This window comes from Schistocerca serialis, chromosome 5 (assembly GCF_023864345.2).
Source record: "Schistocerca serialis cubense isolate TAMUIC-IGC-003099 chromosome 5, iqSchSeri2.2, whole genome shotgun sequence".
Taxonomy (NCBI): Eukaryota; Metazoa; Arthropoda; class Insecta; order Orthoptera; family Acrididae; genus Schistocerca; species Schistocerca serialis.
Genome location: NC_064642.1, coordinates 313082106 through 313097312, shown reverse-complemented (window position 1 = coordinate 313097312; position 15207 = coordinate 313082106). Strand labels below are relative to the sequence as shown.

Sequence of the window (15207 nt, the reverse complement as noted above, 5' to 3'; positions counted from 1 at the left end):
CTTTGTCATGTATTGGGGAAGATTAGACAGGTCCTTGGAAAACACCTCGTTAAGACAGTACTCTGTCCACAAACTAAAACTAGGCCATTGCTAGGATGTGTAAAGGATGATCATGTTCTGCGTAGGGCTGGGGTATGCCATATCCATTTCTAATGGGGGAAGAGGTGTGTAGGTCAAATGGTGTACACAGCTAAAAATCTCTGCTGTGAACACCAGGGGCACACCTGTTTACTACAGCCAGGCATGATGGTGGATGCAGAGCACTGTTTGACAATATTACATGCTATAGAATATGACTGCATTAGGTTTTCAGCACAAAGATCCATTATTGGGACTGTCATAAAAGAAGCTGTCCAAATAAGTACCAAGGACCAATTGATAAACCGTGACTGCAGCTACATTTTCAGCAAGACCTAGGAGCCTGCCTACACTATGATTAAGGAGAATAAATACAACGACATGACTCCTGAGGCAGGTGGAGTGCCCACAGCTATAGTCCTAACAAAACAACAGGAAAAGGTGACTTAATTTTAAGTAGTGTACAAGACAGTATTATCAAGTGGTGACCCAGTCTTGTTATGTTACTTTGATTGAACTTGAGTGTTTTAGCTGGGAGTGAGTAATTCCATGATTTGAGATTCCGAATCAAAAGAGTGAAATTTACTGTGCGATTTAAAAGCAACAAAACCGTACTTGTGTACTCGCTCTGTATCTTTACTCAAACATGCAAAAACTAGGATCAAGAGAGCTGAATAAATATTGTCTGACATTAAATATATTGCTCATAAGAATTAGGGGAACATGACTTTAGCGTCTGCCACACTCCATTAAGCAGTAATTGAGGACTGGGTATGTTACCAAATTATTCCTTTATCTTTCACAAATTAAGTACACAACAAAACATCATTACATCCTCGATTTTTTACATAAAAAGAACTGTGATGTCCAACAGGCCTCAAAAATAAAGTAGGAACAATCATTCATCGTGTTACCCTGGATGGTTTTCATTGGACGTTGAGAGCTTCTGTCGAGCATGTCTCACATACGCACGATGGAGTTTAGATCAGGACTCGCTGCCAGCCATTTCATTACTTCAGTGTCATGGTTTGCAACACATTCCTGTTGACACCCACCACATGGGCCATGGCATTAGATAGCATTAAGGACTACCATCGTATAAAACAGCCACCACGTGATCCAACAGGATCTGTTCAGTGTACTGCAAGGCAGTAAGGTAACTATGGAAAATGTCAAGCCTCCCACATCCACAGAACCTTGGAAATCTGTCAGTTTCCTGGACAACATTTGGCAGGTACCACTCACCATCGGTCTCCACCTACAAACATGGACCTCACCTTGCATCAGAATGTCCCAGGACTCGTCTGTGAATAATAGGATATAGGATATGTTACACATGTGGTATACATACACCATCGCAATCCAGGGATGACTAGGCATCTGTCTTCACATGGAGATACATAGTGTCGACAACCTTGTCCAACTCACCTTGCATACTGCCCTGTCTCCCTGTAGCGATGACATGTGGAGAAACATTGACATCTGCAGCAACATGACCAAAAGTCCATCCTTTTGGATCAAACAGACTGCCCTTGCAACTTGCACTGCATTAAGATGTTGTATGACAACTGACATCTGTGTACCTAACTAGGAAATTCTGGGACACCAATAATCACTTCCTTCAGCGGGGTTCACCTGACACTTTAGTGTGTAACACAGCAAATAGATGACTAATGATTTTAATCTTTGCCTACATTAAAAGTGAAGATTTCGTGCCATGCAGTAAGACTATAGATACTGTCAATATCAAAATAGATTTACTATACTGATTGTTGATACATGTTTCCCTAATTCATTTGAACAGTGTATATTCACCACAAATATAAATAGTACGAGTGCACCTAGAAATACTCAGTCACTTGAAATGCACTCACATATCAAACCCATGCAACTCACATAATATTATAAACAAACTAGCCCTGAACATACCGGATGAACTTGCAGTCACAACAAAGTACACTTATTACAGGGTTGTGTGCTAAATTTTCGTAAATGCTGAAACAAGTATTTCCTTATTTCTGACAGAGAAAACAAATACCAGTTGTTGTGGGTTTGGTTTCAAAATTGGCTTAATAGTGACATATTTAAAAAAAAAAAAAAAATTGAAAATTCCTTCTTAAATGATACCTGTAGTGTAATAAAAGGTGTACAACTTTGCTTCCGCCATTTGCCGATAGGTGGCGACAACAGTAAGCAGCGGTCAAAAGAAACAGATCGCAGGCATCAGGCAGTTAGCTTAAACCTTGGTCAGTGTAACCTCAGTCAAACATTAGTCGATTTGTGTCTGCATCATAAAGTTGTTCTTGATTGAAAATGTCAGTCTACGATCCTAATTCTCGTCATTTGCGGGAGGTGTTACTGTTTTGTTTCAATACGAAGAAAACAGCGGCTGAGTCTCATCGAATGCTCTCAAGTTCGTATGGTCAGGACGCTATTAATGAAAGAATGTCGTGAGTGGTTTCAACACTTCAAGAATGGTGATTTTAACGTCGTAGACCAGAATAGTGGTGGAAGAGAGAATATTTTCGAAAAAGCGGAATTGGAGAGATTGCTGAGTGAAGACTCATGTCAAACTCAAGAAGAATTGGCATGGTTAGTGGGAGTGACACTGTAATCCATTTCAAAATGTCTCAAGGCTATGGGCATGATTCAGAAAGAAGGAACTTGGGTCCCATGTGAGCTGAAACCAAGAGACGTTGAACGGCATGCGTTTGTTTGTGAACAGTTGCTTCAGAGGCAAAAACGGAATGGATTTCTGCATCGCCTTGTGACCGGGGACAAAAAATGGGTTCATTACGATAATCCTAAACACAAAAAATCATGGGGATATCCCGGCCATGGTTCCACATTGACGGCCGAACCAAATATTCACAGCTCCAAGATCATGCTCTGCATTTGATGGGACCAGCTTGGCATCGTGTACTATGAGGTGTTAAAACCAAGTGAAACAATCACAGGTGGTTGTTATTGAACACAGTTAATGCATTTGAGTAGAGCATTAAAAGACAAACTGCCGCAATACAGCGAGAGGCACGATAAAGTGATTTTGCAGCATGACAATGCTCGACCCCACATTGCAAAAGAGGTCAAAAAGTACTTGGAAACGTTAAAATGGGGAGTCGTACCCCACCCACCATATTCTTCAAACATTGCTCCCTCTATCACCTGCTTAGATCAATGGCGCATGGCCTGGCTGACCAATATTTCCGATCTCATGAAGAAGTCACAAATTGGATCAATTCGTTGATCGCTTCAGATGGTGAACAACTTTTTTTATGCTGGATTATTAGACTGCCCAAAAGATGGTAGAAAGTAGTGGCTAGTGATAGAAAATACATTGAATGATGCATGTGTAACCAATTTGTTTCATTAAAGCCTCAAATATTGGGAAAAAAACGGCGGAAGCTAAATTATACACCTTGTACTGTACGGAAAGTTCCGTGGTTGAGACATAAGAATTATTTAGGAGTAAAGGAGACTACTCACCGAAAGGCAGAAGTGCTGTGTCATTGATAGGTACATGAACAAAAGGTACAGAGATTGGCTAGCTTTCAGAATGCACTTCATTTTTCAAGCTCGTAGGAAAAACACACACACACACACACACACACACACACACAAGTCTGTCTCCCTACATTGTGTTCAGTCAACTGCCAGTTCTTTCGTGGCCCGTGGTAAGTTTACTGGGCTGATGTTATGGGTGTGAGGTGGGGTGGGGTGGGGCGGGGTGAGGGATGGAGAGAGGCAGAAGACAGTGAGGGAGTTGGGGCCTGGCAGCTCGTGGGAGAGTGGAAAGCCATCTGTGGGTTAGCTAGGGTTGCAGCTAGAGGGCTCATTGGTAGATGGCTGAGCACTCGGTTTCGTAGACTAGGGTGTGAGATAACAGCACACAACTAGCTGATGTGGAACACAAATTGGGCAGAGGCACTGGAGCAGGGGATGGTGAACACACACACACACACACACACACACACTATTGGGTGGGGAGTGGGATAGTGAGTTACTTTAGGTGTAGGCCAAGAAGGTTATGGGAGCAAAGGATGTGCTGTAAGGATAGCTCCCATCTGTGCAACCTAGCAAAGCTGATGGTGGTGGGGAGAAGCCAGATGGCACAGGTTGTGAAGCAACCATTGAAATCTTAGCCTGGTATGCTCTGCTGCATGTTGTGCCACAGGGTAGTCCACCTTGGTTTTGGCAACAGTTTGGCAATGGCCATTCATTCCAGTTGACAGCTGGTTGGTTATCATACGAATGTAAAATACTGTGTAGTGGTTGCAGCAGAGTTGGCATATAATTTGGCTGTTTTCACAGATGGCTGGCCTTTGATGGAGTAGGATAAGCCTGTGACAGGTCTGAAGTAGGTGATGCTTTGTGGATGGACTTGGCAGATCTTGGATCTGGGCCTTCCACAGGGATGTGATCCCTGTGATAGTGGTTTGGGAGAGGAAATGGCATAGGGATGGACTAGGATGTTGTGGAGAATGGGTGGGCAGCAGAACACAACTTTGGGAGGGGTGGGAAGTATCTTGGGTTAGATGTCCCTCATTTCAGGGCATTGCAATAGATAATCAAAGCCCTGACAGAGGACGTGGTTCAGTCATTTCAGTCTGGGTGGTATTGGGTGACAAGGGGGGCACTCCTTTGTGGTCTGTTCTTGGCATGGACATGAGGATCTGGTGTGTGTCAGGATATGGCATGGGAGGCATGTTTGTGAACTAGGTCAGGAGAGTATTGTCTGTCTGCGAAGGCATTTGTTAGTCCTTCAGCATACTGGGCGAATGAGTTCTCATCGCTGCAGATGAGTTTACCACAGGTGGCCAGGCTGTATGGGAGGGATTTTTGTGTGGAAGTTGTGGCACCTGTCAAAGTGCAGATACTGTTGGTGATCAGTGGGTATGATGTGGACCGAGGTGTGGATGGAGCCGTCTGAGAGGAGGTGGTAGACATTTAGGAAGGTGGCACAAGGAGTGGAAGAGGACGAAGCGGAGTGGGTGGGAGAGAATGTGTCGAGGTTGTGGAGGAATTAGGATAGGGTGTCCTGGCCTTGGGTCCAGATTGTAAAGATGTTTTCAGTAAACCTGAACCATACCAAGGGTTTGGGATTTTGAGAAGCTTGGAATGTTTCCTCTAAGTGGCCCATGAAAATGTTGGCATAGGACGGTGCCATGCAGGTGCCCACGGCTATGCCATGAATATGTTTGTATGCCATCCCTTGAAAGGTGAAGTGGTTATGGGTTCGGACGTAGTTGGCTAGGTGTACAAGGCATGAAGTGGGTGGTTTGGAATCTGCAGTGTGTTGGGAGGAATAGTGTTCAATCGCATTGACATCAGGGACATATTGCATCAACAATGACAATTAGGGATTCAGCAGGTAAGAAAGTGGGGTGAGGGAATGATGAGGAGGAACACTGTGGATAGGATGGGGTTTGGATAGTGGTGCCCCAAAGTGGGAGTAGGATATCAGCAGACTTGATAACTTGTGGAGGTGGTGGTTGGAATGTTCTTCTAGGTGTTGAGAGTATCAGTATTTCACTTTGGGTGATGAGGTGTAGGTAGTGGTGATTTCATATTAGTAGTATTTTGTAGAGGGAGTGGAGGTGGTACCTACAGTAAAAGATCAACATTCTGTCCAAATTTCAAGTTTCTATCCTTAGCGATGATGAGTCAGTGAGTGAATAATAGTCAGCCTATCGGGACATTGCCTTTTATAGATTAGCTCATAGGCTCGTTCAGAGATCCATCTCTGTTCAGTACCGTTAGTACCTGACAGTTATTTGAATTCTGTGCCCAGATTGAGTATCGATATGGAGGGCATGTCAGAGATACTTGGACTTCATACTTTGGCCACAGTTAGCTCCCACACAGAAGGTGTTAGGGGTGTGCCGCAATGGCAGATGTATCATGTTCGGTCGTCCACTGATGCAAGAGTGTCTGTAAATACTGTGCCCCAACACTTGCCCATCAGTCTCACTAGTTACTTTAAATCTTTGATGTGTGTCATAGATTATTAGTATGATTGACCATGCCCGTATGAAGTTTAGATTTGGAGTGCTCCTTGGACTCTTTGTTACACTCTGGACTTTGTATTTGGCTAGCCGTTCACTTTGTTATCTCTGCCGTCATCGACCTCAGGAACTGCCTGTTTATTCCACTGGTCTAATTGGTCAGCAACTATATTCCCCCTATGCAGAGTAGAGTAGAAAAGTTCCTCTGACCCATTACAATTACTTAAAATAGTGATCAACCAACTTTATAAAAAAGCAGAGATTTCATCTTGTGGCTCTTTATCCACCAGCTGTGCAAATCACTAGCAATTCTTCGCCACCTCCAGTTGGCTCATTTTGCTCCTTGATTCTATCATTTAGTTTCCATATGAGAGATGAGCTTAAATGAACAAAATCTTTCACCTTTTAACCCTCAGGTGCCCTCCTAAATAAAAATACGTGCGTATAGGTGTGTGTGTGTGTGTGTGTGTGTGTGTGTGTGTGTGTGTGTGAGAGAGAGAGAGAGAGAGAGAGAGAGTGACCAATAGCTTTTGCTTCTACCTAAATACATCTAATAAAATTTGGAGAAACTATTATTTTCATAGTGTAGTATGCCCTTCAAAATTACCTGTGGTAGCATTAGTGTTCATTAAATAATTATTTTTATACTTCTTTATATCGTTTGTTGTTTACTTTATATTTCTTTACATACCTTGACACAGTCACAACTGTAATATTACTTGCTTCTGATTTATAAACCAAAACTAATTTGTTTCCAAATAGGTTTCCAAAAGGGAAGGAGATTCATCTTTAATGCAGTTAAAAGAAGAATTTAGAACATATGATGCCTTACGAAGGGAACATGATGCTCAAATTGTCCAGATAGCTACAGAAGCTGGCCTTCGAATTGCTCCTGATCAGTGGTCTGCTTTACTTTATGGTGACACTGCCCACAAATCACATATGCAAAGCATTATTGACAAACTACAAACTCCTCAATCATTTGCCCAGTCAGTACAAGAGTTGGTAATTGCTCTTCAAAGGACAGGAGATCCAGGAAACTTGTCTGTTCTTCGATCTCATTTAGAGTTGTTGGCAGCAATTGATCCAAGTCCAGGTAAGAATTGAAAGTGTTTTCTTCCACAATATAAAGCAATCTAAAAATAAAAATGTTATTTGTATGCTGCTTTCCATTTCTGAATTGAATCTGAGATTGTATGTATTTTTTCATTTATTTTCTTGTCTTGATGTTTTATTTACACCTCCAGTTTTCAGTTATTAGTTTAATAAGGTTTTGTAGCATAGTCTTCCATTGGAACATCTTAACATGTATTTTGGCTTTGCATTCTGTTGATAATTGTATTCAAAATTATGTATAAGGAGTCTCTTCCAACTTCCAATGAAAACCTGGAATGAAATTTATAACTATGTTAAAAACAAGTTTATGGCTTACAAATAATATATATTTACTGGAAGACAGAATGGTTGATGTGTCTACACTTTCGGGAGGCAACAGTCAAGTACTGCTGATAGAAACATTTAAAAGTAGGAAACAAACTGTTTGTGGCCTTTGGAACTGTTAGTTCCTTCCACAGGGAGGTAGCCAGCTTCAGGAGGAGGGGCAGGTTACTCAAACCACAAGTTAAGTGTGTCCCACCTGTAGTTGGAAGAAGGGAGAAAAATATGAAGGGCTCTGTCAGTGATTGTAGGCATCCATAATAGTAGAATTGTGCTAGCGTCAGTCCAGGGACAGAGTGAGAAGTAAACATGATTGTGAGGAAGAGAAATGAGAAGGGAAATGCAGTAGGAAAGGGGATGGAGGAAAACCAGGGAGAGAAGGTGGAAGTGGGAGGGGAGATGAAGATAAAAAAGTACAAAAATAAAGAGAAGGAAGAAAGAAAAAGGAAACCTCAACCCCAAAAATCATCCATGCCAGGAATTCCCTAAACCATAATCAAGCTGAGTTCTGACCTAGACATGACTGGATATTTAGCAATGGGAAGTGTTTGACACACAGGATAATCAGCTCACCCCTCAATGGACAAAACCACACCTAATGACCTCTTTCCTTCCACAAGCATGCGCTACTGCTTCTGTACAGCTCCTTAGTGTTCCTGGTACACGCATGCTTGTGCCCCCCCCCCCCAACACACACACACACACACACACACACACACACACACACACACACACGCAAACAACTGTCACACACAACTGCAGTCTCAGGCAATCAAAACTGCACTGCGACCCCCACCATACTATCCCTCCTCCTGCCTCCTCCTTACCCCCACCCAGTCACCATTCCCATCATGTACTGGTGCTGCTACTTGCAGTGTGGTTTCAGTTGCCTGAGACATACAACGGCCTCTCATCCATAGAACACTGCTTTCCTAAGAACCAACTGACAGACTCCTCATAACCTCCTTTATTATCATCCCAGTCAACTTTGTCATTTCCGATAACTACTTCACATTCGAGGGCCGGACTTGCAAATTGATCTGGGGGACCCCTAAGGGAACTTGGATGGTCCAGTCCTATGACTCACTATCTTTTCATCGTCCACATAATTAGGTATTCAACACCCACACCTGAACTTGTTCCAGATTTATTTATGATGTATTTGTGGCCTGGACTCATGGTGAAGAACTACTCCTATAGTTCATGAAACAGATTAATTGCTTTTCTGAGTGCAAAGCCGTCTTCTTTCACATTGACTATCATCCGATCATCACATAAAAACCAACCAATTAACAGTAAGACCTGCACTTCAACTGCTGTCACCTAGTCCACATCGAATCCTCACTTCCCTACTGCCTAGATATCTGGGCAAACACATCACCTCCACCACTGATCCCCTCAACACCTACATCAGCTACCTCATCTAGACTTTCCTCTTTAGCAACAATAACACCACAGATATTGTCCGTCAGCAAATCTCCTGTGCAGTCTCTTCCTCTCAACTTCTTTCAAACACAGTATCTGGTTCCAAAAACCATAGAAGCACCCCATTTGTCATGCCCCAATACATTATTCTACTGAGGCTCAGACTTTCTCAGGCCAAGCCTGAAATGAGAGCTCTTCTTGATATGCTCCTGAAAAGACCCACTTTAATCTTCCATCACTGTCCCAATCTCTGTAACATCCTTGTCAAACCATGTCACATTCCTAGACCAAAATTCCAACTACAAATTTCCTATACCTGCTATTGTTCCTACTACAAAACTCACATCTTGCCCTCTCCAGCAACCACTTATTCCACCCATACCGCTACTAAATCCAACACATCATCCAAGACAGCAACCTATGTTTACTAACGTGTTCATTGCATTGGTTTTTATGTAAGAATGAACACTAATAAAGTGGCAGAGCACATGAATTGTCCCAGAAAAACTGTCTGCCTTGGGGAGACCCAATATCCATTCGCCAAGATCCACATTCTGCAGTGAGACTTACAGGACCTGAGAGGTTGCTACAGCAAATAGACAGTTCGGATCATCCCACTCGGCCCTATTTTCCCTGAGCTTGAAGACGGAAACTTGTTCTTCATTGTTTTCTGTTATTCCACCACCCTCTTGAATGTGAGTTGTTCCATTTACTTATATCTTTTATTAAACTTTTTACTCTAAGTTTTTTACTTTTCCTGTTTTCTTCTTTCTTTTCTTTTCTATTCTTTTCTTTTGCCCACAAAAAATATACTTCATCACTTTCCTCCTAGCTCTTAACTGCACTGTTAATTTGTCTTTCTCTTAATCTGCCTTTGCTTCTCGACTCCTATCATTTATGGACTGAAGCTGGCACAGTCTTTACAATGTATTATCTTTGATGTCTTTTTCTCATCTATTTCCGTACTACTTCGCCCCCACTCATCCTCAAAACTGGTTGTTCTCTTTCAGTGTGGAATCTAGGTAACCTGCCCCTTGTGTTGAACATTTACAAACCTGTTCCTCTTCCCTCCTTAATTAAGAAACTAACTGTTATGGAAGCAAGGAAGAGGTTCTTTTTTCTTAAAATGTGTATCAGCAGTAATGGAATTTCCCCTCTGAAAGGTAAGTATTGGCCAGACATTTGTCTCCTTGTAATTTTACTGTTTACTCGGCTGAATTCTCCATTTGATGCAGATGCAGTAAAACAGAACACTAAATGCATTCTTCAGTTTTTGACCAGTGCATGTTTATGTTAGACAGGATGTAAAGGGGCTCAAAATAAGGATACAAAAAAAAGTTAGAACTCAATAAAATATGATACTGAAATTGTCAGATTCATGATGACAGTTTAATAATATTTTATTGAAAGTTATAGTCTGTGTGGTGAATCATGCTATTGACAGTTCTCGTGACCAGATGGAAATGTTCCCAGATGCGGCTTATCAGTTTATGGCACCCCATGCCCAGTCACTGCTGCTCATATTCTCAAATGATAAAAACGAAACCAAAGCAAGACACAAGTTGTTTTTGTATGCATAAATTTATCACCACCAGCTTTTCTGAACTACGAAAAAGGAGTTATCCTAGCAACACATCCATCGCTTGCATAATCGTCCTGTTTCCAGTCTGTGGTAATCCACTGTTCCCATACCCAACAAATTCCCCTTCCTCTATCTTCACCCCTCCTAATTCACATCGCCATGTCACCTTCAGTGTGTGCCATTCCCCATGGCTCAGATAGCTATGCATCATCACACACCCCAACCCATCCCTGTGATGTAGAGGTATAGGTATAGGACTAGGTGGGGGGGGGGGGGGGGGGGGGGGCTTGGCAAGTTTAGTTTCATTCCAAAGTTGTGACTGGTACATACCGGTAACATTTGTCTGTTCTGTCCTTTCATTTACAATTGCCAGCAACCTCGGAGATCTACAGTATAAACAAGGTAGGTTGAGCTTCATTCCAAAGTTGTGATCAGTACATATTGCCTTTTGTTTATGACTATTGGCAGTCCCAGTGATCTAGTAGCAGGACAGCATCTCGTGCTGTGTAAGTCAGTCAGAAATAAACAACGTAAACATGTTTGAACATGAGCATCTGTATAATTTACTTTCACAAACTCTTGTTTCTTCCTTGTCGCTATTTATGCCATGTTTTAAAAACCTGAATTTCAGAACAGTATTTTGTAAAAAATGATTTCTCGTTCTATCACAAGTTTGTTTGTACTTCTTTTTATCTAGGGAACGTCCTGATTGGCCTGTAATGCATGCTTGCTGTTTGCCTATAATAAATTTGGTGTATGATGTTTACAGATACAGGGGTCATTTTGTAAGTCATGGCGGTTATCATATATCAGGCGATAATGTGATGACATCAGAATCCCACTATGTGCATTTAACCGGTACGGCAATGTGTATCTGAATGACAACACAAAATAGAGTTCCTGTACAGGAGGTCATGGTGTATCTGAATGACAACGCAAAATGGGGTTCCTTTACAGGAGGTTGAAATGACACGCACACATTGGGTCTCTGTGTAACTTTATTGTGTACGAGTATGAATGGAACAACAAGAATCAAAATCCACTATCGTGCTTCAAAATAGTCCCCAGTGCATACGCATAGCACTGCCAACAGTGGGGAAGATGCTGAAATGCCATGAGGACATTCCCCGTTTTGAAAACACCTCCCACACTGTGGTTTTGTCAATTGTGAAACGAGGTAGAAGTCACTTGGACTGCGGTCTGGTGAGTAGAGTGGGTGGGAGAGGACCCATCTTGTAGCATGACTAACCTTCATGTTTCAGGCTCTGGTACTGAACCGTCCTCACATGCGGTAGCAATCTCTCGGTGGATTTTTGTAATGTTTGCCTCGGGCTTTCCAGGGCATTTACTGTGATTACGACGATGTAGTTCTCAATATACATAAATGATTTATTGGACAGGGTGGGCAGCAATCTGTGGTTTTTTGCTGATGATGCCGTGGAGTATGGTAAGGTGTCGAAGTTGAGTGACAGTAGGAAGATACTGCATGACTTAGAAAAAATTTCCAGTTGGTGTGATGAATGGCAGCTAGTCCTAAATGTGGAAAAATGTAAGTTAATGCAGATAAGTAGGAAGATCAAACCTGTAATGTTCAAATACAGTATTATTAGTGTCGTGCTTGGCACAGTCAAGTCGTTTAAATATCTGGATGTAACGTTGCAAAGTTATATGAGGTGGAATGAGAATATAAGAACTGTGGTATAGAAGGTGAATGATCTACTTCAGTTTATTGGGAGAATTTTAGGGAAGAGTGGTTCACTCATAAAGGAGACCGCATGTAGGACACTGGTGTGACCTATACTTGAATATTGCTCGAGCGTTTGGGATCCGCACCAGGTTAGACTGGAGGAAGACATCAAAGCAATTCAGAGGCGGGCTGGTAGATTTGTTACCGGTAGGTTCAAACAACATGTAAGTGTTATGGAGATGCTTTGGGAACTCAAAAGGGAATCTAGAGAAAAGGCAATGTCCTTTTCAATAAACACCATTGAGGAAGTTTAGAGAAGCAGCATTTGAAGCTGACTGGCGAACAATTTTACGCCGCCAACATTTATTGCACGTAGGGACCACGAAGATAAGATATGAGAAATTAAGGCTCATATAGAGGCACATAGAAAGTTGTTTTTTTCCTCCTCTTTTTGTGTTTGCCACACACCGTACGGTAGCTTGTGGAGTATTTATGTAGATGGAGAGTATCTATGTTGATGGAGAGTAATCCATCCTGGTTTTTCTGTTTTATGTAGGTGCAGATGTAGACAAGTTTCAAAAATCACAACTTGCGATTTTGTATGTTTGAAGAGGTGCTATCCAGCACCTAAAATTTTAGAAATTAAGTACTGCTTTTCGGTGAGTAGACTCGTATACTCCTACAGATTAGAGTCACACTGAACAGTTTATCAGTATATTAACAGTAATAATTGTAAAAAAGTACTCACAAAATAATGATAGGGTGATGGCATGTTCTCGTCTTAAACACCTGAGAGTGGTGCAGGAACAGTAAAGCTATTAGCAGTTTTTCTACTCCTCACTAGTCACTTGGCTGACTGCTTCCACAAGGAGTTATTCAACTCTTTGCTGTTTGCTGCAATGTAATTTTTTCTTTGTTCCCATGTACCTCTAGTATATGAAATTTATTTGAAGGAAACAAATTATGTAGGTTGGAAACTGTGGTTCCTTTTGTGGAATTGTGTCATTTTTAAATCTTTCCTGAGAGCCACATCTCGTCTTTTCAACCGTTGAATAGTAATATTTTTCTTGGTTGCCAATGTTGGTGTCCTGTGAACAACTGAATGATACAGGGCATTATTCATAAAAAATGGCTGATGATATTGTCAGATTTGTTCTTATCTGCACATAAGACAACAATTCATGCTCCTTTTTTGGCAGGCACTGACATTGTCTCCTCACTTCAGCATAAACATAACCCAAGTTTCATCTATCCACACTGTACTTTCAAATGTCATGCTTGTGATGCTGCACAGAAATCTGCACCACCATGCAACAATGTCCTTTTATCTGATACTGTGTTTTTGTTTTATTTTGTTTCTGACTACTTAAAAATAGTCTTGATAATGAAAGCAAATATGTCGTACGATCTGATAATAATTTTGGTCTTGTATGACTTGGTATCTCATACAACTGTGGGGACAAATATAATTCTAGTCTGATATTTATTACTGTTTTAGTACAAGGCACACAGAGTGCAATGTTACCTCACATTCATTATTCAAAAGGATCTTCGAACAAATCACCAGCTATATATTCTTTCAGTTGGGAAGAAGATAATACTTTAACTGCAGTAGAACCAATAATCAGCATCAAACAGTAACAGTTCTTCAACATGCTGTGAGCTTCCCAGGCGATATCTCTGTTTCAGAAATATCTATTAATAGACCGCTGAATGAAAAGAATAATTTAATTTTTCTTTCCAGAAATTCAAAAAAAGAACTTTAAATTGATACTCATCGGATTCTTTTGTGATTACTTGATCTATTGTTGTTTAAATATTATTGCTGCTTTCATGCAAGTATGTTGACTTTAAAATTGCAAAAAGTGGCAAGAGATATAACTTCTTCTCGCTGCAATTATGAAGTAAGTTCTGCTGTACCACTGGAGCTTTATTCATCACAGTTTGTTATACATTGATTGACATCGTGTTAGTCACACTGCTTCTTTATTATCTTGACAGTAAGTTTATTCATTAAAAGACACCAAGGCCTATTTGGCATTGCCAATTTCTATTTTAAAAGCCTCTACTTTTCCTCTTCAGGCATTGCCATCTACATCCATATTACACAAGCCACCACATGGTGTATGTACTGACACTATTCAGGATTTTATTAATCATACCCACATAATGTCTAAGCTGAGAATTAAAATGCATTCCCTTTAATATTTTCTCGTGTATTTACACGGAACGATGTAACCTTGTACATTAGTGAATTCCCAAGTCTGGCTCTGACTTCATACACAACTTAAAAATTCAAATAGACCATTTTTTAATGTACCAAGGAATGTATTTTAATTCTTTAAAGTCATTGTAAGGATGTCTGCCCCTGGTAGGTGAGTGGTCAGCAAGACGGAATGTCATACCTAACGGTCCGGGTTCGATTCCCAGCTCGAAAGATTCACCAGGCCTGACTAGATGCCCTAGCCACACAGCATTACCATTTATTGTAAGAATTGCAGGTGCTGCCATTTTTTGGCCGGATATTTTGTGCACATCACCTTTTGATATCCTTCAGCATCTGTGGTCCCAGTTCCTGCTAGCATGTAGCTCTGCTGTCACTGCACCTCGTTCACACACCATACATTATATGTAACAGAATAATTACAGCTACAGTTAACATGCATTTATAAGATCAAAGTTTATCCTTGCTATAATTCTCCAAAAAGAAAATGGAAAAATTTGTCAGCAATATGACATTCTGATGGGTGGAAATCCACTAAGTTGTTAGTGGATTTTATATCCTCTCTACTTTGACCATCATCAGTTATTATGCTCCCCAAATAACAAAACTCCTTTACTACTTTAAGTGTCTCATTTCCTAATCTAATTCCCTCAGCATCGCCTGACGTAATTCGACTGCATTCCATTATCCTCGTTTTGCTTTTGTTGATGTTCATCTTATATCCTCCTTTCAAGACACTGTCCATTCCATTCAATTGCTCTTCCAAGTC

The 15207-nt window shown here is 41.1% G+C and overlaps 1 protein-coding gene across 1 annotated transcript in view; it reads left to right on the top strand.

Annotated features, from left to right (window-relative positions):
- Nucleotides 1-15207, top strand: part of LOC126480868 (roquin-1) — a 231080-nt gene that overhangs the window by 59178 nt on the left and 156695 nt on the right. The window contains exon 6 of the mRNA XM_050104246.1: nucleotides 6846-7179. Coding sequence (XP_049960203.1) covers nucleotides 6846-7179 — 334 coding nt within the window. The remainder of the gene's footprint in view (nucleotides 1-6845; nucleotides 7180-15207) is intronic.